The sequence below is a fragment of the Hippoglossus hippoglossus genome, chromosome 22, assembly GCF_009819705.1.
Source record: "Hippoglossus hippoglossus isolate fHipHip1 chromosome 22, fHipHip1.pri, whole genome shotgun sequence".
In the NCBI taxonomy this organism is placed as follows: Eukaryota; Metazoa; Chordata; class Actinopteri; order Pleuronectiformes; family Pleuronectidae; genus Hippoglossus; species Hippoglossus hippoglossus.
Window position 1 is genome coordinate 5,694,756 of NC_047172.1, and position 25,105 is coordinate 5,719,860.

Sequence of the window (25,105 nt, forward strand, 5' to 3'; positions counted from 1 at the left end):
TCACTTCTGCCTATTTATTTCCAAAACTTGTTTGTTGAATGACTTTGTGCTGTTGTTGTCTTTCCCACCACGTTCTGTGCATCTATAGAGACCTGCAGAGTCCATCAGTTACTGTGTTGACAGCGAGGCATCCAACACATAGAGAGAGGGGGTGGGGGGGGGACACGCTCTGGTAACTGGGGGTCAACTTGTTTCTATTGCACATACGTTTCTGCCTTTTCATCACATCTGGCTTCCCCCCCCAAAAAAATCCCACAGTTACAAACAGGCAGCAAGTAGCATTATTTGAGTTTTTTGTTTAAATAAAATTTTAAAAAAGAAGAAAAAGTTATAGACATGTACGGTAAAAAGCGCTCAATTCAATTGCAGCCAAAAACAGAATATAATAATAATAATAATAATAATAATAATAATAATAATAATAATAATAATAATATTAATAATCATCAACAAGAACATTTCACGAAAAACAACAACGATAACCATGTATAGCTACACAGGCAGAAAAAGTAACGTTCACCTGCATATATATATATTTATATAAAAACAACAACAACAACAGTGTAAAATTGATTGTCATTTCAAGATAAAAGTTATCAAAACATCCAAGGCATCAACCGTGAGGAACAAACGGTGAACTGTAAAAAGTGACGAGGGGGGGGATTCACAGAACTGAAGCCCAAATGAACAACTCACAGAAGAGACGGGACCCGTTCGGTGCACGTCATGCGTCTGAGGAAGCGTCCGGCAGCCTCGAGTGCAGAGGAGCGGCGGCACAGAGGCGACAGGCTGCGCATGCCGTCCGTCCGTCCGTCTTAGTGCAGAGAAACCGACAGCGAGAGCCTCCTCTGATTTCGCCTCGCCGCCTCCAGCTGTCAGATTCCAAAGGTTCATAAAGTCAAAACTCGATGACAGTCGGGGGTGCAGCTCAAGCTAACGCGCTGTGGCTCATCCAAGGGTTGGGGAAAAAAGGAGGAGGAGGTGGGACAAGTTTCACGCCGGACGAACGAAGCGGGGCGAGACTCAAAGTGCTGAGGAAGGCCGCGGCCTGGGCGTGGCGGGCAGGACAGCGCCGAGAGGGGCGGCATGGCTTTGATTTGACTGAGCCCTGTGACCAAGAGAGGTAACTCCTGAAAAGCTTTTCAAGCAGAGTAAAGGGGCGTTGGTGAGAAACACACACACACAGTACACACACTCACACACACACACTCTCACTCACTCCACACATTCACACTCAATCACGTACGCAGGAGGGAAATCTGTCCCTGAATGTGCAGAGCAACGGAAGTCGTCTTGTTCTGCGAACTGTTCACAGGAGGGATCCTTCCTCCTCTGATCCCAGAGAACAAGCCAATCAACAGTCAGAGTGCGCGGCCTTCCTCTCACTGCCAGTCCTCGTCATCCTCGTCGTCCCTGTCCGACGAGTCGTCGTTGGTGCTGTCCCCGCCCACCTGCCGGGTCCCGTTGTGCTGCCGAGCCGCCAGGGCGGCCGCCGCCTCGGCCGCCGCTTTCGCCGCCGCTCGTTCATCGGCCTCTTTCTGCCGCAGAGCCGCCGCCTTCTTCTCCTGCTCGGCGTGGCTCTTCATGTGGGCGCTGCGGCTCTTCACCTTGTAGAAGACCCTGCAGGAGGAGGACGGAGCAGGTCAGAGGGGTTTGGGTGGACATGTTATGATGAAGAGCAGAAAGAAAAGAAAACGAAACGAAGGTCACATCTTCATCATTAGTAGTATTTGATGGAGTCTCAGAAAAAAGTGTGAAATATAAGTTTTCCATTATGATGTACATGAATTATACATTCTGCCTGAGCAACAGTTCAAAACCTGGAGATATTTAGTTTACAGTTATTAGAGAAAAGAGACTCGAATCATTAACAGCGATAAAAGTCAATGTTTATGCACTGATCATATTAGTTCTACACTCAATATAACATCATGCGTCTGCAGCCACGTGAACTGGGACAAACTTTTCTGTATCATCTGAACCGTGTGATATCTGCAAGTGACTGATAAGCCTGAGTGGACTTCCTGTATCGTTACTCATCTGACTCTAGAGGTGGTAGATCTATAATGAGCAGGCTTTGAGCAGGGGGAGGATTTAAAGAGAGAGCGTTTAGTTCTCGTCGTGTCACTGGGTAGCGCCGCATCGTCGAGAGGCAAGAAGCTCCGTCTCTGCTGGGCTTCTGTTGCTAGGACAACGCTTGGCAATAACAGGCCTGGTGTTGCCGGGCTGTTACTCAATCGAAGCACGGCAGCAAGACACCGTGAGACACTTCTACACTTTTATTTACCGATATGAACTCCGAGCGGCGGCAGGAGCAAGGTTTCCTGTAGAAACTCTGCATTTTACATCTGGATAGTTCAGTGTGCGGCTGCTTATGGAACTGAAGTAAGTGCCGTCGGCTTCCCACTAAGTAAACAGAGTCCCAGCAGCAGCGTCTCTTCACCAACCTGCCACATTTCTTGCAGGGGAACTCTCCCTCCTGAGCCGCGGTGCCTTTGTTGGGCGCCGCAGGGCTCGTCCGGCGTGCGCTGTCGTCGTTGCGCGGTTTGGAGGTGGGCGGAGGGACGACCCGGGACAGCGGCTTCTCCCTCCCGGCGTCCTCCTGGCCTTTCATGATCAGGACGGTCCCGGCCTGCACGCACAGTAAAAAAAAGCAGAAAGGGGCCGTTAACAACAACAGCTCAGGTTTAACACAGTCACTGAGAGCAATTAGGAGGAATATAATGAGCCCGAAGCTACTTCACGATCTGCTTTCATGTCGGGTAGCGTTACAATGGCATGCAAACGTGTGCCAGGAAACAAACACATGGACACAGAGTTTAAGTAAACACAGATAAATGCCTGGCCTGGAACTTACAACAACAACACGGGGGCACGGAACGGGGAGAAGCAGTGGAAACACCGAGGAGAAGCAGTTCTTGTTGAGTCATTGTTTACTGACAGACATAATGGGGAGTTGCACAATCCAGAGAAGCCGACATCGGCCAAGTTCCCTGCTCTGAACCATCCAGCAGGGGGCAGCAAAGCCAACATACGTCAACCAGGACAAGTGGGGCAGAGTTCAAAAGGACAAAAGTGGGACGAGGACAACTGGGGATTCTCCAAAGGGTCAAGTCAGGCTGGTCCAAAAAAATCTCCTTTGTTTATCGTTGTTTACTTTGCTGTTGTGGCTTAGGAATGTTTTTTTGTCCTGCACAGACTTTTTAAAAATATGTTTATCTGACAATTGAAGTGTGAGTTTGTCTGTAAACATTATACGAATGACCTCATGTCTCTAATGTCTCTTTTATAAGAGCAGTTCATGAGCCAACACTATAATGTATTGGTACAAATCTATGAGGACATTTGTAGCGTCTGTGAAGTATTTAGTAAAAGTGGAGTGTGGGTTGTGTTGTATTAAAAATTCAAATACTCACAATTAAATACTCCTTTAAAACATGTACTAACGTCTGCAGAGTGTGTCTGGTGCCTTGTCAGTTGTTTGCAGGCTAGTTATTCAGCCTTCATAAAAAAGTGTCTGTGATAGTTTGTTGTTGCTTGTGAAACAATGATCTGCTGCTAAGGGAGGAAAAGCAGTCAAAGGCCTCTTGCAACATCTTTACTGCACAAACAGACCAGGGAGCAAATAAAGAATCTGTGCAGCTGAGAATTACTGTGGTCAGTGAACGTGACATGAAGAGCAGCTGGAAAGATAAACGTGACGTTGTGAGAAAATGAAAACATCCAGATAGAATCAGTCCAACGGCTTCAGACAGAGTGCGTGAGGATTTTGCGTTAATACAAACACGCACACATGAATAAAATCAGTCCCCCTCTGACAATGACAATCAGAGCTGCAGCTTCTTTCTATTTCCTAACTCGTGCACGAATGAAAGAATATTCCAGCCTTTAGTTTTGGTTCATCTGCAGTTATCGTTTCGCGATGATAAATTTCACACTCACGTTCTCGGTGGGCTTCAGCGACTGCGACACTCTGGTGGAGCCGACATCCTGTTTCCTGTCAGCTGACCCTTCCCACTTCCTGCTGTCCTCCTCCCGCTGGGGCTCCAGCCTGTGAGAGACCTGCAGGGAGGAATGAAGTGATAAGACTCTGGGAGAGAAGCTGACGGCAGCGTGCTCATGTATAAAGCTCTGGAGCCGTTATATAAAGATACATATAGGACTCTGAAGAGTGTTATAGATGTATTATATATGTGACCTTTCACACTTCTGCTTCCTTGAAAATAGGCTTTAAAGTATTTGTGCTTTTTTAATTATATGCAGTAAATGCTGCGAGAGAAATGGGACGTGAGAAAGTTTCAAACTTGTTACTATATATGCACGTAGCTGTGGTCAGTTGCCATGACAACCGGAAAAACTGTACCTGCAATGTTTCCGTGGTTGAGAGAAATATCTGCATCAGTTTTATTCCCCTAGATACAAAATGGTGGGAGTGTTTTTTTTTTTTTTTTTGATAAATGAAAATCTGAGCTGGCTTCTCTGAAATGACACTGAGCAGTTTCACATCTTCATAAAACACAGTTGTTTCACATCTTGTAAGATTCTCTCTGCAATAGAAAGTCTGTGGTTCAATTCCCAGTTCCTCCAGTTCACGTGTCTAAGTGTCCTTGGGCTCGACACTGATCCCCAAGTTGCCCCAGTGTGAGAATGTGACATGTGGAGTGGTCACTAGAAAAGTGCTACACACTGTAAATGCAGTGTCTTCACATTGTGACCGCAGTAGGAGAACATTATATTTCACTGACCTTCTGGTCCGTCTCCTCCTCTGTGCTCCTGCTGTCCAAAGGCTCCGCCTCCCCGTACATCAGCGTCCCATTGCGGCCGATCTTGACGTGTTTCTTGTACGTGTAGTAAAACTCCACACACTGTGCTACTGTCTTCGTGGTCACCTATCAAACACACACACGCACGCACACACACACACACACACACTCTCTCTGTTACCGGAGTTTTAAGATGCTACAACCACAGTCATGTGCTGTGGAAAAGCAAACAGTGAGCAGCAGGAAGATACATAAACAATTTTTGAAATTTTGATCAAAGAATTGCAGCTGTGGATGCAGATTATCAGTTATAATTTAACGTGCAGATTATTTTGTCTTATCTTTGAAATATATGTAGGATCATCAGTTTACTAAGAGATAAAAGCATCAGTTTCTTATATTTGAAAAGGTGAAATCATAAAATGTGGAGGCACTTTAATCACTTAGCAAAACAGCAGATCTCTTCTATAGATCTACCAATCAATGACTTCTCTCCAATTGTTTAGAAAAGATCAAATTGCAGTTTCTCAAACGACGAAGGCCTAAAGCATATTCATGAGCCAAACTTTAAAGTCTCTAATTTGGCGGTTTGTCAATTAGAAGACCGTGAAACTCTAGAACTGATTTAATTTGGCCTTGTTCGGTGAAGTGGTTTCGGATAAGAACATGAAATAGTTTTCCTCTGTTGTGGAGAAGCAGTAATTGACTGTGACACAGCGAATGATTAAATGGGAAGGAAACATTGTTCCAGAGTGACTGTATTTCCCTCCCCCCGCCCCGCCAGGGGGGGGGGGGGGGGGGGGGGGGGGGGGGGGGGGGGGGGGGGGGGGGGGGGGGGGGGGAGGGAGAGAGAGGAGAGGACACCATCACTTGTGCACCGTTGAACTGGGACGTTTAAGAGTCGTTAACATGTTTGAAAGCTTCACACGTACCTGTTTCTGCACCATGAAGAAATCCTTCTTGTACGCAGTGATGCCTTTGTTGAACTGGCGTCGCTCAGCTGCCGTCCAGCTGTCGGATCCTGAGGGAGGAGACGAAGACGACAAAGAGACAGAGGAGGGACAGAGGAGGGGAGAGATGCAGTGTGTTAGTGACCAGTTTAATTACACAACAAGAATCCTGCTTTACTCTCAGTGTGTGTGTGGAGACAAGTTCAGTCCAACCCCCCTTAAATCCACCACACACACACACACACACACACACACACACACACACACACACACACACACACACACACACACACACACACACACACACACACACACACACACACACACACACACACACACACACACACACACACACACACACAAATCACTTGATAAACAATGGTGCTCCTGTCTTCTGCTCTGGATTAACCACATACAGTAAAGCCCCTCCCCATTCCCCTCCTTGCCTCATCATGCTGACCCTGACAATCCTCCACAGTCTCCCACTGCCCCCACCACCACCACCACCACCACCCACGCCTCACTCTCTCTGCTGCAGCTGCCACAGCTCAGAGGCAGCGGCTTAGATAATTCATCACTGTTTGGACACAATAAATCAGAAATGCTCTGTCGGATTACGAACGTGAGGCGCAAATATAAAAACACAAATACAGAGTTTAACTCGGTTTGAAAGTGTTTGTTTTTCGTTTGCTCTGAACTTTGTTTGAGTGCCAGACGGGTGGAGTTTATCAGTTAAGGAGATAAGGATGCAAAGAAATGTTCTGACACTGACAAATTCAGTCAACTTTCTGTGACTGGAAACATACTGGTCTCAAAGTAACGACAATGTGATGTAAATGTAGAGCTTTAATTCACAAGTACAATCATATCATATCATCAATCATATCAATGGATCCGCTGACTATATCGATAAAGAAAGTCTGAAAAGTAACAATTAACATAATATTTCAAGAAAAACAAAACTCACATGAGAAAAACTGGAATTTGGGAGCATTTGTTATTTCTCTCTTGAACTCAAATATCTAAACAGTTAAATTTCTCTTGCAACTTGTTTCAGCTGCAATTAAATCTCATCCAGTTACATTAGGTTAAAAGAAAACATGTTAAAACCTATTAGTTCTGTATTCATATGACTTGCCTGAGTAGTGGAAGTCTGACAGACGATGAGACTTGGGGAAAATTGGATTCCTCAGCATCAGGAGCGACAGAGCAGCCTGAAAAAAAAAAAAAAAAAAAATATTTCAAACGTGAATTTCAAATGAGGAAACTTTACACACGGCAGCAGCAGTGCCTCCTCTGAGCCTTTATACAACAGGAGGCTGCTGCCAAACGAGCTGACTGGGGCTCTGATTGTGCTTTATGCACCTAGAGATAACAACACTGAGCCGTGAATCTCGCAGGTCACCGGGGAAGGGAGAGATAACCATCGCTCTCATTTTCCTGCAAGTATCAAGTACCCGGGTGCATCATATGATTATTATGATGATGATGATTCGCCATCTGGCATCGTCAAGAAAAAAAAAAAAGACTTTGAGGTGTTTGAGAAGAAACCGTCTCACTGAGTGTGAATGTTGAAAAGGCAGCAGTTAGAGTCGGACCGCTGCAGAGAGTGGGTGCTTTGACAGCCCCCCACCCCCACCCCCTCGTGGTTTCCTTGACAACGCTGGACCAGTGCTGGTTGCTAGGGCCTGAAATCTTGCTGCTTTGCTTGCAGCTAAGAAATACGTGCAAAACCTGACCACATGCATGAAAACCAAAGTACAGCTGCAACAACAACAATGTGCTGCACAATGCTGCGGATTTCACCCGGAATCCTGAGAGTAGAAAACATTTCCCTCATCAAGTTAGTGACATAAACCATTATATACTCATATTGTTAACCATACTTGCCTATAAACCTACAACAGCCTATATATGTCAATATGTCCTTATAAATAATGCACAGATACAGTAAACATCCTTGTGCAGTCATCCAGGGCCACAGCACTTTACTCTAGTAAGTGTCTCACAAGTAATATTTCCGTCTGTAGCGAAGGTGCATTTCAGTATTCTCTGTAGTTTTATATCAATTATTTGTTTTATACTCTCAATTGTTCTCTTGTCTTCATCATTTTATTTATCTGCTGCTGTAACAAGTGAATTTTCCCAGCGTGGGATCAAAAAATATCTCATCTCATAACAAGGTGGCAAAAAAAACCTGGGATGACACCTTCACTCCTTCCACAGTAGAAAGATATTTAAAGTTAAATACAACAAAGAACAAAGAAAAGCAGCTAATCCTCACAGATAAGAAGCTTTAACTTCCGATTTTAAATTTCAAAATCATTTCCTGACAGCGAGTAAACCTGCCTGCCTCACACTGTCTCTTCTACAGCATGTGCAGCTCCTCTGCTCCACCCGCTGCAGCATCTCTCTGCCTCTGGCTACATATTCAAACCGTTTCACCGTCCCAGTCATCTCAGGCCGCCACAGAGCTTCAGGGCAGAGCAAAGTGAAATCCTACATATCAGTCACCGCTGTTCACTAATCACTCAGCGCTCAGATAAGGCAACTGGAGAGGCAGCGGGTTCAGGCAGGAAGTCAGAGGCATGTGCACGGCATCAGCATGATTACATTCAACTTTGCGTTTTTACACCCAGCCGGTCAGTAATCGTTCTGTCTCCTTTCCCACGCGTTGTACTTTTTACATTTTCACCTGCATGTTTTCCGTGAGAAATATGAAGCAACGCCTTGTCAAATTTTTTGTTTTTGTCCTGGTTCCTGTACCAGGAAATCAAGATATCAGGTTTCACCGACAGAAATCAAGCTGTGTTCATAGATTTCTGTGATCCCTTAACCTGCTTGTAGAAACCAGCTTTTGCAAACATACACAGACACTTGTGCAGAAAGCAAAGCAGAACCCGGCTGCACTGCAGTAATGTGCTTCTGTCCAGGTACAAAGCAAAGTCATAGAACTCTATGAACTTTCCCGTACATAACATATAAAATCATGAGTGAACTGCGCATTAGGCCTCACAAAGAACAAACAATATAATCTAAAAGTACTATAAACTATTTATTTAAATGAAGATTTCATTGTTTTCACGAGTCAAGTTCATCTTTAAGAGAACAGCAGGTTTGTGGGTTAGAAGGAAACTTGAACTGAACAGTGTTTGCTGACTGCAGAACACAAGCACCTGTTCATTTTTCTTGTTGATAATGCGACTCCCTGCCCCCGGCCGCTCAATAAGGATTGTTCTGTCACACTCACCATTATGTCGCCTTTGCATTCGTACAGACAATGGTGAGCTAACTCCTGGTTGGTGCCTCCTCCACACAAAACACTGGAGCAGGCCAGGTGCATGAGATCTTCCACTGAAAGAGACAGAGATCAATGTTGACCTTGGTTATTATGCTGCATACAATGCTGACAATGTTTGTAAGGGAGAGAATGAAGATTAAAACGATATTTAACAGTATAAATGTGTAGTGTTATGTGATTTGATCGGGTCCTGTCCAGAGCTACAACCCATGTTGACAGTGTTTCAGTAGGTTTTCATTTTTCAAACGCTGTTGTGCCTTTTTTTCCGTATGCAAATAAGTCATCTGCTTCGGACAGTGCATCAGCTCGATCTTAAACTGAAGTGATAACAGAGATACTTCTGTATTTTGAAAACAAGGAAATGACAGACTTGTGTCTCAAACTGAATTAAAAGAGACAAAAGAAACTGGTTGGTTTATATGTGAAAAACAAAGTACTACTATCATGTGATATTAAAATCAATAAAGTAAATAAATTCGAAACTGCGCAACCAAATGAATGCCCCCTTGTATCCGGTGATGTAACGCTTGTGAAATACTGCGTCAGGTACTTACTCTTACCTTTCTCATGGAATTCAGGTTTGTCCTGCAGCTCGTTCAACGGAGACCAGACCAGATCGGCGCGATGGTGATCGAGCTCGACAACTGACCGCTGCCTCAGCTCTGGCACCTCCGCCTGGTACCGCGACCCAATATTTATCCGTCTGCAAACAGGACATCAGTGTGAGCGACAGGGCTGGACACGACTCAATTTGGATTCGATCAAAAAGACACTGTGTATAAATATCAAGTAAAGCTCTTGATTTAATTCCCGAGATCATGTTCTGGTTTCCCAGCTTTTCTTTCTGCCATGATCTTTAAATAGTCCGGGGGAGATTGTGGAGGCTCTCTGGCAATTCTTGCACGGTTTTGAATTCAAGCTCGTTACACAGCTCACTTCGGCTCTCGGCACGATGAATAAAATGTAAATGCCTGAGATAGATTCAAACCAAACGAGCTTCTGAAATCCAATAAAAGTAAAAGCATCCTAGAAAGAAAGACTCAAAGACATTTCTCGAGGGGCTGAAACCAGATATCACCCTGATGTAGTTGTGAAAATCACGTTGCATTCACACAGATAATCCCTTTCGAGCACGTCTCCCTCCCTCCCCTGCAGTGATTCCAGCTGAGCGAGTGTGTGTGTGTGTGTTCTGGCCGCCTCCCCAAGGGAAGATGGGCTACTAAGAGTTGGAACTGTGATGCCTCCCGTTTGTTTGGGAGTACACCAGAACCAGCTGAAGCCATGATTTATGGGAAACCTCACCGGCTCGTCCCCGGCTGACCGCTGAGCAGCTGGCACCGCTCAGGCAACAGCTTGCACAACAAACCCCCATAAACTGCACCTTAAAAAAATACAAATATCCATGTCCTTAAAACTGCCCCTTTTCTCTGCTGCGTTCATAAACATCCAAGCTATCGAGGGTTGTGTTTACATTTATGAAGACCGTGCCACTTAATGTCTTATTTGCTTTGGGTTGTTTACATTACTTTGTTGTAGACTACTCTGCATTGAAGTGCATCTGAGAATCACCTTTCTATTCCGATTTTGTTGAGTCGCTATTTTTTATTGACGTTATTTTTCTGCAGCATCCATTTGATGTATTCAGATTACATCTCTGTATGGTGGCTGTTATTGTCAGTGGTGGAGTTCACCTGGGTTCTGCAGACTGAGTCCTGCAGCTGATCTTTAGTTGCCGCTGCTCAATCACTGCGTGTCACTTTCACAGTTTTAGAAAGAAAGCTGCCACCAGCATCACCACAGGCCAAACCAACAGCCCAATGCAAACAGGCAGGTTTATAACGGGCACTGCACTAGTTCATAATAAAATAAAACTATTTATCCATAATAATATTTTGAGAGATTACGGCTAAACTTTTTTTGGGTGATTTTTAAGGGTCGTTAGTGTTAAAAACGAAAGATGGGACCATGCATGTGGACTAACAACAGTTTAAAACTTGCTGAACAATGACAAAAACAAAAATGTAGAAAGTCTGCAAATCTATAGAAAATTCAACCTGGATTTCAGTGGATTAACACAATGTCAATATTTTGGGCTACACCCAAAACAGACACACCAGTTACTCTTCTGTAATCTGACCGAGTGAAGCTCAACTCGTGTTTGCTGTAGCATTAAACCGTGGGCGTCCTCAATCTTAAGTACTGAATGTTCAACGTCAACAAAAGCCACATGTTTAAGATATGTGTCCATTCTAATCAGTGTCCATCTGTGTTTCAAGAAGCTTTAAGGCTTCCGCTTGACAGGCAGTATGGCGTTGTTATGACAGGATGCATTTTGCAGAGAGACATTAGGCAGCGTCGTTAGATCAGGAGGTGGATGCTGCCACTAAATCTGGCCGTGGATGACAGGGCAAAAGATTCCAGTGGTAACAGCGGCGAAGGGGAGGAACCACTTTAAAGGATGGGTTTAGAATTTCAAGAGGTCTGCGCTCTCCTTCAAGACATTTCATGATTCAGCCCAGTGTTTGGGTTTGAATAATTGATCGCAGAGCTACTACTCCCGCTACGATAATGCTGCGTGCAGTTTGAGTGGCCATATAAATTTATCTGAAAATGACACACAACCCCCAAAACCCAGCGGAAGATGATGATTTTTGAGACGTGGAGAGGAAAAATACTCACGGCTCGATGCTGACTGGAGTGGCCTCGCTAAACGCAGACAGAACCGGGGGTGTGATGTCGCAGCTGTCTGCAAAGGGGCAGCAACACAAGATCCGCTCAGTGACATTATCAAAAAGGGTTTCTTCATAATCACAGGAATACATTGCAAAAGTTATTACAGCAACTTTCATAGTTCATTCACCAGATGTTTATTGCTTAATGTTTGAATTTACGTAGTCAAGTTGTCCTGTGGATAATTCAGGGAAGTTGTATGAACTTTATTTTCCTACTTACTGGAACGTAACAGGCTGCGTGTGGCCGACTTGGGCGTAGCAGGCGGCGGCAGGCCCTGGCTGCCGGCTGCAGCAGAGGACAGGAAAGTGGAGAAGTAGAGGCCCGAGCCTTCGCGGACGGGGCTGAGGATCGGCGGAGGTGTGTAAGGGGGCATGGTGAGGGGGTTGTCGGCCAGCCGTACAGGGGAGCGCAGGTGGCTCTGGTAAGGTGTGATGCTGGAGTAGGGGGTCGGAGCAATGAATAAGCCCGGCTTCGGCGGGGGGATGAAGAGGGGCTCAGGCCGGGGCCGCCGTTTGGACTTTTTGCCGTCGTCCTCTTTCTCCCCCTCTGTGCCGCCATTCTGGTGGGAGAAGATAATCTTGGGTGAATTTACCACAGAGGCCTTTGTGTGCACTGTGATTTTTAATTACACACACACACACACACACACACACACACACACACACACACACACACACACACACACACACACACACACACACACACACACACACACACACACACACACACACACACACACAACAACAACAGTTGGCTCGGGCCATCACAGAGAGAGAGAGAGCAAGAGGAAACAAGGAAACCCAGCTCTCATCTGTACCGTACATAATGTACAGTATTGCCATGCTAAATCCTGATAATCTGCCTGATCTGGGACAGGGCAAACAGTTCACCAAAGCCCCCACCACCAACTGAAAGACGGAGAGCCAGAAATGTGTGGACGACTGAAATGGGGGCAGGGGAGACATTGAGCATGGTGGGGGGGGAAGGGGCAGTGTTTTGTTGGGGTGATGGGGCATAAATGCAAGGATTTGATAGCTTGAGTTCAGACAGGAAGGAAGGAGAATGAAGAAGACAGAGGAGCAGCAGATTTTAACCCTCAATTATTTGATGTCTGTTGAAAAAAAATTATATTCCAAATCCTGCTGGCACTGCTAAAAATAAAAAAACAGCAGCCAGGAACAAATGTGCACCAACCTGCTCTGAGCTCTCTGACAAGGAGTTCCTGAGTGAGCGTCTCCGTGTGACAATGACCGAGGGTTGGTGGTCTGCACGGCCGAGGTCCTGGGGGTTCGAAGGCCTGGGGGGCCAGCCTGAAGCCAGGGCCGCTTCATCTCTGTCAGGGGACGAGGGCTCCTGCCTCCGCACCGGAACAGACACGGGGATGACGAGCGGCAGAAGGTTGTCGTCTCGCTGCCGCTTGGCGTTCAGGCCCTCTGAGGCAGTGGGACTCCACGGCCGGTGGGTCTCCTACATGGAGGGAGAAAGTTGTTTTGAAACGGATATAAAATAAGAACAAATACAAATGCATTAAAAGAACCCTGCAAATGTAGAAATTGGTGAATTTAATCCTGTAGATCTGAAACATTAAATCCATGTAATCTGTGTGTAATTGTTCTTTTTTTATGACTTTAAAGCTAGATTAAAAGTCATAAAACCCTAAGAAAATAGTATTTTTTTCTTAGTCTTTTATGTCTTTTAATCTAGCTTTAAAGTCATAATGTGTAATTTTCTGATGTTTAATTGACAAAATGATTAAGCCAGAGAGTAACACTATATTTCTTTAATAAAAGATAATGATTACGGTTGCAGCCTTAAATTAAGGAACAATATTACATCCTTGAAACACTTCAACTCCTAAAGGGGGCGGGTGACTCATCAAACTTGGCTATTGTCACAGTCAAAGACTGAACTGAAACAAAAATCGAAGACAGCTTCATCCTGTTGTTCCTCAATGTGACACCACTCGAAACTGCAGCTCGCACAAAGTTCATGATCAGATTTTAGGTCGCACAAAATCAAATTCAACAACTATTCAAATCACAAAACTTGTGTAGATGATTCAGAGCACAAAGAGACACGTGTAGAGGTTGTAATTCCCCAACAACTTTAAGTCAAAGCAGTTCAATATGGTTCAATAACTCAATAAATCAATTTGGGTGGAGGTTAATTCATCTGGGGCAAGAGGCCAAATTTAAGTCAATAGAATAATTCGGAAACTCTGCAACCTTGTTCCCCATCTGACACAAAAACCTAATGCGTAAAGAAAATGAAGTCAATACTCAAACTTGGGGTGTTGACAAATAAGTCAATATGTCATTAAACGCCTGAGATATACCCCGACAGAATCCATACACAGAAAATGAACTGCAGGACTCATTTTGAAACATCCTCATGCCTTGGATTGCACTGCTAGGTGCAGCTCGGACCGTTTCAGAGATGACTCCTCACATTTCTTTCTTTTAGAAACCACAATGGGTGGGCACGAAACAACGATCAACTCCGGAGCAGCTTCAAAGCGCTCCGAGCAACCACCACATCACAGGCCAGCAGAAGACAGATGCATTCTGCCGCTGCACATCTACGTGGGGCAGGGAGCCATGCAGCAGTGGGGCTGTGCTGGATCTCTGCTCATTATTGCTGGTGGAAAACTCCAGCCCCTGCACCAGTGTGGTGGAGGACAGATATTCTGCTGAGCACTGCACGTAGGGCAACCCTGCACCCCTCCCTGTATAGAGAGCGAGAGAGGAGGGAGGGGGCAGACAAGGCCAGGCTGGTGTTTCTCTCCTTTGATGGGATGGGGGGAGGTGTGCAGGCATGTAACCAAACACACTGTCTGTATGATCAGCTACCCATGAGGCAAATCCAGGGCGCTGAACTGCAGACACACTGACTCAGTGCTGTTTGGAAACAGGACTTGTTGCACAATCGAGACATTCAGTAGATAAACACACAAGTATATGACGCCACAAGGCAGAGTTGGGCATAATTTATTAAGTGGTTTGTTTTTTGAGGGCGGAAAAAGTGGCATATGAAGCTGTTTATAAAGTATACATTCACCCCGGGACAACATTCACCATGTAAAGACTTCTTCAGCCACAGACTTTCCCCCACAAGGCAGAGCTGAGCAGCTCAGTTTTCCGTGGCGCACACTTCATTGGGCGTTGATTACACTCAGCATCTCTTCCAGCAACACGTTAATCACTAACAACACAAGTTTTGGCAGAATTTTCTTGGCAGCTGCATTAGGGTGTTTGTTTCAGCTCCCGCTCTTGTTCGGGGAGCTACAGTCCCAATGCAATTATACCCTCAGATAACACTAGAGAAATAGATTTCTAGCTCTCGCCGAGATGTTCTCAATTAAGGCTTCCAGCAAGAGCGACACGTTTCGATAAAAATGCCCTTGTAGTGATTGAGACTAAGAACATTAGTCCTTTTCTACTTAAGGTTGTTTGTTTGGCTTTTTAGCTTGAGGAAATAACCGAGTACAGTTATACAAGCGATAAAAGGGAAAATGGCTGACATTTTATAAAAATGAGCCTTTACCTGGACAACATGCGGTGGTAGAGACTCCATTTCTGAGGCCTTCTGAGCGAGAGTCTCCAGGTTGACCTCCTGGGACACCCTACGTTTCCTGCGTGTGCTCTGGATGACGCCCGTCGGGGCTGCCTGGATGTCACGGGCCCCGTTCTGAGAGACCTGCAGCCCCGTTGCCGCCTGATCCGCGGAGACCGAGAGAAAAGGGTTGTCGGACGGCGCCCCTCCTTCCTTAGAGAGCCGCCGCGATCTACGAAGCTGCGTTTGGGATTGAGGCTGTGTCTGGGGCTGCGATTGGGACAGGGGCACGGAGGGGAGAGGGGGCTGCAGGGGGTCTGACGACTGCTGGGGTTCAGGGGTGATGTCCTGGATGGCCGGTTCCTGGATCTTTGGGGGAGCGGGAGCAGAGGACTCCTGGGAGTGTACCACCACAGGCTGTGGATGGGGCGGCGGGTGTGCATTTCGAGCACCAGAGTAATAGTCAAGCACATGAGGGTTTTGTTGTTGCAACTGCTGATGTTGCATTTGCTGCTGAATATGCAGCTGTTGCTGCTGTTGCTGTTGTTGCATTTGCTGCTGCTGCTGTTGATGTTGCTGTATCTTTTGTTGCTGCTGCTCGTGCTGTATTTGTTGCTGCTGTAGATGTTGCTGCAGATGCTGTTGATGCTGAATGATTTGTTGCTGCTGCATTTGTTGATGGTGCTGCTGCTGCTGAATTTGTTGCTGGATTATGTGATGCTGCTGGCGCTGTATCTGCTCTTGCTTCTGCAGCTGCTGTAACTGGTGTGGGGGTTTAGCCTGCGTTGAGTAGTTAGGTGGGTTAGGTAGGGTTGTCCTGTTGCCCTGAAAGGACTGGTAGTAAGCTGGCAGGTGCTGCTTGGGCTGACCAAAGGCCAACTGGAAGGGCTGCAAGACTGAGCTTCCTCCTTGGTGGGACTGTTGGGTGTTCAGTGCCCCGGGTTTTAAGGATTCCTGAAAGGCCTGGGACTGCTGCTGCTGCTCCCACTCCATGCCCTGAGCCTTAACTACATCCCTGTAGGCATCTGGTGCCCCTAGAGGCTGCTTGTCTGTAGCTCTGTTGTCGGGCTGTTGATGCGGCTGCATGCCCGAGGTCTCGTGCATCGACTTTGCGAACGCATTCTGAGTCCTTGAGTCTGTTATGTTAACTCCTCCCATGTAATTTGAAAAGTTTTGTCCCCAGTTACTTACGGGGTTCCAGGAGGCAGCTCTCTGCTGCTGGGACAGTGATGGCTGCTGCTGATTGGGCTCCTGGTGGGCCCACTTCATCGGAACAGTCTGCTGATAGTGACCCCTGCTCTGGTCACCTTTGTCTGGGCTGAAGATGACGGAGTTGAGGAACATGTGAGGGCCCTCTGGATTGGAGGTCACGGTACTTGCGGCCTCGCTCTGTCCAGGGTCTGAGGCAGTGGCCCCTGGTACATAGTAGGACCCTTCAGGGTGCTGAGAAGTCTCCTTCATTGCTACGCTTTGTTCGTTGAAAAATGTGATGCGTTTGCCCGTCCTTTTGGCGCTGGGTTTCTGCTGGGCTGGTACACTCATGACGGGCATGAATAAGCCGAACCAGCCAACTACTAACCCTCCAGCGAGTGTCACTTGAATATATCCAGAAAATCAAAAAAATCAATAGGTAGCCAAAGTAAATTTAAGCCGTAAAACTACGTTGACATCAGTGTGAGCAGAGGCCGGGTCAGCCAACATAATCTTCTCCTCCCCTCTGAAGTTCTTCGTGACCCATCCAGAGGACGTCGGCCTGGGGTGAGTAGATCTGAGGAGGTCTGCGAGTTTCTCTCATTCACGGGCAACACCCTGTATGGAGAAAATGGCAGAGGTCAAGCATTCAGCCGTCAGACTAAAGGGGTAACCACAGGGGGCTCTCATTGTCATCCCTGCTCCAGCCATGTAAAAACCTGCTGTTCGCTTTTTCAACAATGGTCCTGCACTGAAAAGGTATCAAGTGTGAGAATAGAGGGGATGGGTACGTCTAAGCGGTGTCATTCACTAAGCTCACATGACACGGGGATAAGGTCCTGCACGCCGGCCAACACGTACAGCAACCATTCTTTAGGAAGGGAGTTCATAAAGATAGATAAATCAATAGTTCCCAGGGATGTCATTCGAGGATGGAGCTGCACCAAGTTTAATGTCGGGCCATGAAATCAGTGCTGAAACACAAACATAACATGTTTCTCATTGAGCCTCACTTTCCGACTTTAACTGACCGGTAACGGAGAGGAATCCCTCGTTCCCGCCAGACAACCTCAAACAGACGTGATAGAAACCTTTTTTTTTTTTTTTTTAAACAACTACATGACTCATGAGCGAGGAGAATGGGAACTCGTGCCCTTTGAACCGTGGCTGCACACTCCGAAAAGGAAGGGCAACTGAGAGTGAGCAAGCATGAGTCATGCTGAAAAGATCTATGCAAGGGGGGGGGGGGGAAGTTAAAATGGCCTTAAAGGCTTTCGATGAGCTCGAATTTAGAACCTGACAATTGCCATGGTAACCCCGTTGTGATTATCAAAAATATGATTTAACGGCCAGGTTTTGCAGCAGATTTGGACTCGGCGCAGTCTGCCAAAGTTGAAGATGAACACAGATTGCCACGGTTTCTGTTAAAATTCGTAAACCCCCTTGGTCCATCTGCGAGAAAGTGAAAATCTCACCACTCTTTTGCAGCCGTCAACAACCTGAACAGAGACTTTGTTTTTCCTTCAAGATTCACATTAACCAACGCAGGGTGAAACGGTTTCTCCAGATGATTGCATAAATTAAGCTACAGCTCAGACAACCTAGAAAGTGACTGACAACTGTCACCCTTCGCACTGGTGGCCTAGTAAAACACAAGCTTCTTAAAATAGACAGCTGCAGCTGTTCCGATCGTGCAGGGGCTCAGGGGGAAGCACAGACTGGGGGCGGGTGGGAACTGAATGGCCCCATGCAGGCGAGGCTAGAACTGAGTGTTTGTGTGCATCAGCAGCGCCATGTGACGTTGCACATGCATTGAGCTGCGTTGCCAGATCGCAGCGAAGACGGTGCACGGAGGGAAACCACTTTTTCTTGCACCGCTTCGGAGCAACAACAAAAAAACACACACACACAAGTGCTAATTACAGGGCGACCATGATGTGCGAGGGATCATCGTGACGCATCACTAGTGCAACCTTACACAAGCCCGGGCTTTAGCTCTGTAATCACACTGACACGTTCAATTGTCTTAAAAATAAACGCCGAGCGCCATTAGCCGCACTAATCCGTCGCCGAATCCTAATTTAAAAACCATGTGTGTGTGCGTGAGGCTCGAGCAGCAGCAGCCTGACGTGCATGCGGCCTGGCTGCACGATGAACAGACAAGAAGGAGGAGAAGAAGGAGAAGAAGGAGAAAACATGCCCGATGAGGAGGACTCTTCCCGGACCCCCCCTCCCCTCCTCCCCTCCACATCACTTTCCGTGGAGCAGCCAGCTCAGCGCTATTTACGAGACAGCCTTTGTTGCAGGGGACAGGATTATCCAGTCACTAATGCCATGTCCCCGTGCAACGAGCCAACGGTGCACACTGCATGGCACAAGTGTGGCGGCTGCGTGGGGCTCGTAAACAAACAACCGCGGATCGATTCCCGCTTGTAAACACGATTTAACAACACGTCACATGCCCACCCGTCTCACCGGGGCGTTCGGGAAACATCCTCCCAGCTCGAGACCCGGAGGCTCCGGGTCGTCGCCCGGTTGCGTCTCTGCGGGGTAAACAAAACTTTTTCTCTTTTTTTTGGGGGGGGGTCAGTGTCAGTGCGGCCAGCGGAGCGTGCACACCCCGCGCGGAGCACGAGCACACCGCCGCCGGCAGGGCATCGCCACCGCGGCCACCAGCCCCTCCGCGTCTGCCCGCTTCCCCTACTTACCGTCATGAAAGCAGCTCAAAGCCCCGCAGGATCGCACCCTCCTCCGCCGCGGCCAGCAGCTGCGCACAGGCCCGCACAAAACCGAGCGACCCGCGACGATGACTGCATGCATTACATCCCCAAGGTTGACTCATGCTATGCCGCTGACCTCACTCATCGCTGCTGGGTTTTACTTTTTCTTTCCCCCCCTCTTCCTCCTCCTCCTGGAAGTAAAAAAAAAAAAAAACAGGGGGTCGACGTAAACAGGATCCTTCCCCGGCTGGAGCCGCGGCGCTAGTGTGCACGAACGCGGACGCAATGCCGCCGCTGTCCGTTGCGCATTATTGCACAAGGGGTTGCACGGTAAATGAAAAAGCAACACAAAAAAAAAAAACACGCACACTCACTGGGCGATGCGGCCTTTTTCGACGTGCGACTCGGTCCGTGTCTCTGCGTGTCTTGTGACCCCCCCCCCTACTCTCCTCTCCTCCACCCCCCCCAACCCACTTCCACAAGCCACAAGCTCGCAGGCCACACCCACTTCCAGGCCCATATAAGGCCTTCCTATGACACGCAACGCGCTGTAATTTACGGAGCAAAGTCCCCGTCAGTCCATGCGGGAAATTCCTGCACACATGGGAGGACCGCGGGGATGGAGGGGAAAGTGAAGGGGTGTTTTTTTTTTTTTCTTTTTTAAAACATTCACTTTCCTTTCACCTTCACGCCTTGTGATGAAATTATGAAATGATGAAATTCGTTTTCAGCTTTAATTGCGTCTTCACGTGATCCACAAACTGTGTCAAATTCATGGGAGGCTGCAAAAATGAGATGTTTGAAAATATATCTTTGTTTGTGTCAGAGCTGCTGTTAAGGTTTATTTTTATTTGTGCAATTTCAATATCTTTCAATTTGCTATTTTGTCCATGTGCATTCTTGTTTACAGTGTATATATCCTGTTTACAGTGTATGTATCCTGTTTACATTGTATAATTCATCACTATCTTTATATCTCCTCATGTTTTAATTGCTCTTTAATATGACCTTCTCTTTTTTCTATTCTTGGAATCCCCTGCACTGTAACAGTGTGTTTCCCCATTGTGGGACATGTTGCTAAAGAGATAAAGGTTCATCTTATCTTATGAATTCATTGTTACCAAATAAACTGTCTATAACTGTAATATACAAGTTCATTACACACCGACAGATCCTGATTTCAGATAAGATAAGATAATTCTTTGTTAGTCCCACGGTTGGGGAATTTCCAATATTACAGCAGCAAGAGTCAAAAATAGGCATCAGTAAGTAATAATAAGTAACATGCCATACTTAAGGTGTAAGGAATATAAATGATATAGAAAAATATGAATGGAATAAAACTAATATATACAGTGTAAAGATGTGCACTGTGAGAATATGTGCAGTGACTGGATTGCACATGAACAGACAGAATGAGTATTGCACAGTTAAGGGAGTTAAAGTGGAAATATTTACTTGTTCAGTCTTACCAGCAGCCAGTGTTCATACATTTATACTGAGACAGACCCATGGAGAAAGGGAGGAGCCTAGGTGCCATCTCCAATCCTTTCATCAAAAAAATAGAATATTGTTGAATCACAGTCAGAAGGACAGAGTCTCATTCATGATACTTCCAAAGAGAATAATCCCAGTGTTAAAATGGCCAAATAAGATTTTCTTTTGTGCTTCCACAGGACACAAAAAAGATGGCTGTGACCAGTTCATTGTTAAATTTGTGACAACTGAAGGTACTGCAGTCTGTTCTGTTAGAGAAGAAACCAGATGTCTCTTGTGTTGAGTCTACCTTCTCTTAATTTCCTTGTTTAAGTCTATTTGCATGTGTTTTCTTAAGCTACAGTGCATTGAGCTCTCAAGGGCCACTGTGAGAAAGTTCTGCGAGCTTTTGTTGTTGAAGACAAGCCACATGTGATACTGCTATAATCAGTCTAAGTGTTGAGTTTCGGTTTGTACCCGTGTTCACATGAGTTTCACTCAGGATGAAATGAAAGTGTGTGAATGCTTAACCAGGCCCGGATCTTGCAAAGTGGTCTGTGGCCTGCCCGATGTTGTATTGTCAAACAAATAAAACAATCACATACATTTAAAAAAGACCTGGATGAGCCAAACAACCATCTGTTTAAATCAGTCCTGACACAATTACATGATTAGTTCATTAGTAAACCAACCAGAAATTCTTCATTATTGATAAAGCTGAAACAATTAAGTTAACCTCAGCCCAAATATATTCAGCAGTGTCTGCTCATAGAAACGTTCATCACTGGACTGCAGAGGTGGACATGCCACAAAAGGTGTATATAGTGAAATCAATGATGGCTGCATTCCTTTTAGCTGTCCTGTGCATGCTGACTCAGGCTAATGCTAGGCCTCAATTATCCTCCCTTGGGGATGTGCACACAGGCCACATGGACACGTACTTGTTCTTATTATACACTTTCTAGGCTGCTTTAAATCCACCTGACGACACAAACACAACAGAGTTAATGGACGGTGTGTTTCTGCTTCCTCCCATTGTACAAAAATGAAGCCCAAATGTCCCGGATTGACAAATCCTGAGTCATTGTATGTGTCTGTTATTTATTGACAGCTGACAATGACTCAGGATTTGTCAATCCGGGACATTTGGGCTTCATTTTTGTACAATGGGAGGAAGCAGAAACACACCGTCCATTAACTCCATGTTAAAACACGTATGTTTATCAGACTGTTACAAATCAAATGACACCAATACGTTGGGAAAACCAGAAAATATCATGTGTCACTGGACATGACCAAGCATGTGCCAGTCAGACTGTGCACAGCTGTAGCCTCTCGGCTGGGCTCGCTCTCCTCTCCGGCCCTTAAAATAACGTGCAAAGCCTGAAAACATTCAGGCAGTTGACAAGAAGCCGAGTCAGGCTGACATGGCTGCCTCTGATGACACTGTCACTGTGCTGGGAATCATGGTTTGAGTGTGTGTGTGTGTACTCATCTTTGCCAGCATACACACTGACCTACCTTGTCAGGACCCATAGACACCATGGGGACATAAGACAGGTCCTAATGAGGTAAAATGCCATATCTGAGGTCCTGGTTAAGGTTAGCGTAGGTAGTAATAGTAGTAATAGTAGTAAGTAAGAAGAAGCTATGGTTAAGGTTAGAGTAAATCTCCAGGAAATCAATATAATGTACTCTGAAGTCCTAGTTACGACTCTATGTGTATGTGTGTTTGTGTGTGTGGGTATAAAATAGTGTTTACAAAGAAGATACCTTTATCAATTAGTTGATTTATCATTTAAAACTTAATAGGCACTTATTTAGACAGTAAATTCATAATTTATGTACATTTTAAAGCCACAAAAATGCCACAGATTTGATGCTGTCAGTTTCCAACATGGGAGGATTTGCTGCTCTACTGATTCAAATATTTCAATCCTGAATATCTTCGGGGAGTTTTGGACTCGTCAGACATGAGCAATGTGAACACAAGTTCTCTGACAACTTAATCCTAATTTATAGAGATTCATGTATAACGATAACAATCTCTAGCTGCAGCCCACTCACACTGAATTGAATGTGGACACGCACGCACGCACATGCACGCACGCACGCGCGCGCGCGCACACACACACACACACACACACACTCACTCCAGAGCACAGCAAGAGGAGATATACTTAACTTTACTGAAGGGGGGGAAAGTGTCACAATCTTATTACCACACAGACATGCAGCTGATCACGATGCACTAAAGCCACAGATCCCCCAGGTTAACCAAACACCCCCCCCCCCCCCCCCAGCAAGAGTTTGCATGCATCAAAAACAAGATCTGAGTACTTACAGTAAACTCTGCTCCTCCATGACCCACACGGGCCTTCATCTCCTCCTGTGGGGGAGTCGCGATCAGCTTCACTTTACTCCTCGTAAACTTTCCTTTTATTTCCCAGATTCCTCCACAAGGCGTAACTTTTCTTTCCCGTCACACTCTCTTTTGCTAGCAACCCCCCGCGCTGCAGCCCGCGTTTCTCATCTTTGATACCGAGTGCATTGCGCGACTTTTCCCCGACTGCAAATCTGTCCGGTAGCGGTTTGTGTTGACGAGCTGGATTAATACGAATTTAAAAAGAATAATAATACAAAAAAAATGGTGCTGCTGCTGGAGGGGCCGCGTTCCGTTTCTAGTTGAACCGGACCTGCCTTGACGGCTCCATGGAACCTACGGGAAGAGATGGTGAACCCCCCCGCTGCACCGGAAGTCTGCGGACACGGTGTCGCACTTTCGTCAAACCGCCTCGCTTTCCCCGCGAGCATGTCACGCGGCTCTCGCTTGATTGACGTTTCATTAAATATATTTTAACCATAAACACAGAATCAGATAAGACACGTTCACTTGACTTTAGGCTAAAAACAAAAACGATCTTCCATAACTGCCTTCCGGGATTTAAGCGCGGGCGGAAGTGGCTAACAGGGAAGCATCTTGCACCGTGCACCGTGCAGGAACAGGCAGAAAACACAGGTTAGCTAATGTCAACACACCCCTGAGGTACAGCCTGTTAGCTTAGCCTAGCCTGTTGCTAACCGTATAGCAACACTCCTGCTGCACTTGTCAACACTTTGCACGTAAAGACCCGGACTTTTGTCTTTTGTTTGCTTTGAATTAAAAGCGACTTTTTTTCTCCAGGATGCACGTGCAGAGAGTCGTTCTCAACTCACGTCCAGGTTTGAAGCTTTGTCAAGTTTTTGTCATTTCCTTAATCGCACCTGAGTTTCGTTGTCTGCGTGTGTGTGTGATTGCTTCTTGTTTACGTCAAGGTAAAAATGGGGCGCCAGGTCCTGAAAACTTCCGCCTGGAGGAGTCCACTTTAGCGCCTGACCTGAAGGAGGAGGAGGCCCTTGTTCGGACGCTTTACCTTTCAGTTGACCCCTACATGGTAAACATGCAGTCAGGATGGCTTCAGCTCATTTCAGTGGGTTTAGAGTCTGAACTATCTGCATTTAGACAACTAAAGCTACATCATGCATTCAACTAGCCCACCTGAGTTATCTAAAGCAAGGTTAAAGTTACAAAAAAATGAAAATTCACTCATTATCTACTCACCACTATGCTGATGGAGGTGTTGGGTGAAGTGTTTGAGTCCACACAACACTTTTGGGAGTTTCAGGGGTAAACAGCCTTGCAGCCAAATCAGATACAGGCAAACATTCCCCATCTCCATGACTCCTATCTGTCTGTCTTCACCCTCACAGCGCTGCAGGATGAATGAGGACACCGGTGCAGAATACCTGACTCCATGGCAGCTGTCTGCGTGTGTGGATGGCGTAGGCATCGGCGTGGTCGAGTCCAGCCGCTGCAGCTCTTGCTCTGTGGGAGATGTGGTCACTTCGTTCAACTGGCTGTGGCAGACCCACGTTGTTATGAAAGGAAGCATCCTACAGAAGGTGCGGCACATACCTGTTTCAGCAGTGGCTTATTTTTCACAGACTGGGTCTTATTGTTATATGTGGGGAAAAAATGTAAATCTGTTATGTAAGGGTTAAAGGTTCAGTGTGTAGAATTTAGTGACATCTAGTGGTGAAGTTGCATGTTGCAGCTGAATACACCTCCCCTCCCCCTCCACTTACGAACATGAGAGAGAACCTGTGTTATCCTTCAGTTGTCATAAAAACTCAAAAGGTGTTAAGTTTGTCCAGTTTGGGCTACTGTGAAAAAAACATGGCGGCCTCCGTAGAGAGGACCCGCTTCCGATGTAATTATATAGTATTTAAATATAAAAGGGGCCATTCTAGGGTAAAGAAAACAACAATTTGTACAATTTAGATGATTAGTGAAAACATTACTAGGATTATTTTATATTCCATTTCTACCAATAGATCCCTTTCCCCTAAATCTTACACACTGGACCTTTTTTAAAGCAC

General features: G+C 46.1%; 3 protein-coding genes across 8 annotated transcripts in view; 1 reads left to right on the forward strand and 2 right to left on the reverse strand.

The window, feature by feature from the left end:
- On the reverse strand, positions 1 to 23,221 carry mideasb (mitotic deacetylase associated SANT domain protein b). 5 transcript variants are annotated; one of them, XR_004612790.1, is made up of 14 exons: positions 23,031 to 23,221; positions 15,291 to 17,108; positions 12,942 to 13,214; positions 11,967 to 12,306; positions 11,694 to 11,760; positions 9,575 to 9,717; positions 8,964 to 9,067; positions 6,852 to 6,927; positions 5,696 to 5,784; positions 4,746 to 4,889; positions 3,943 to 4,062; positions 2,448 to 2,632; positions 1,327 to 1,620; positions 1 to 1,294 (listed from the first exon to the last, which is right to left on the reverse strand). XR_004612790.1 is itself a non-coding variant. In XM_034576803.1 (13 exons), exons 2-13 carry the CDS (start codon positions 16,848 to 16,850, stop codon positions 1,383 to 1,385), a joined length of 3,339 nt encoding a protein of 1,112 aa, XP_034432694.1. In that variant the 5' UTR covers positions 16,851 to 17,108; positions 19,199 to 19,568; the 3' UTR covers positions 1 to 1,382. The 5 variants fall into 5 exon arrangements, 1 of the variants encoding a protein (XP_034432694.1); XR_004612791.1 differs by lacking the exon at positions 23,031 to 23,221 and adding an exon at positions 19,585 to 19,676; XR_004612792.1 differs by lacking the exon at positions 23,031 to 23,221 and adding an exon at positions 19,579 to 19,675.
- The window catches only part of tmem62 (transmembrane protein 62), a 17,140-nt gene continuing 11,406 nt past the window's right edge, over positions 19,372 to 25,105 (reverse strand). The window contains exon 15 of the transcript XR_004612793.1: positions 19,372 to 19,386. The gene's annotated coding sequence lies outside the window, so the exon portion shown is untranslated. The remainder of the gene's footprint in view (positions 19,387 to 25,105) is intronic.
- ptgr2 (prostaglandin reductase 2) overlaps positions 22,170 to 25,105 on the forward strand; it is a 4,388-nt gene continuing 1,452 nt past the window's right edge. The window contains exons 1-3 of one of the 2 annotated variants that reach the window (XM_034576811.1): positions 22,170 to 22,257; positions 24,002 to 24,120; positions 24,437 to 24,628. In XM_034576811.1, the coding sequence (XP_034432702.1) occupies positions 24,118 to 24,120; positions 24,437 to 24,628 (195 nt within the window). In that variant the 5' untranslated portion in view covers positions 22,170 to 22,257; positions 24,002 to 24,117. Of the gene's footprint in view, positions 22,258 to 23,336; positions 23,909 to 24,001; positions 24,121 to 24,436; positions 24,629 to 25,105 lie in introns of those variants that run through there. The other variant, XM_034576810.1, reaches the window with a different exon arrangement.

What these genes read in the sequence shown, in the direction of transcription:
- mideasb (XM_034576803.1), bottom strand. Translation starts at nt 16,850, where the DNA reads ATGCCCGTCATGAGTGTACCAGCCCAGCAGAAACCCAGCGCCAAAAGG. An exon ending in TGTCAGAGAGCTCAGAGCAG is followed by an intron (nt 12,307 to 12,941) that starts GTTGGTGCACAT and finishes TTCTCCCACCAG; the next exon opens with AATGGCGGCACAGAGGGGGA. An exon ending in ACCTGAATTCCATGAGAAAG is followed by an intron (nt 9,068 to 9,574) that starts GTAAGAGTAAGT and finishes TGTCTCTTTCAG; the next exon opens with TGGAAGATCTCATGCACCTG.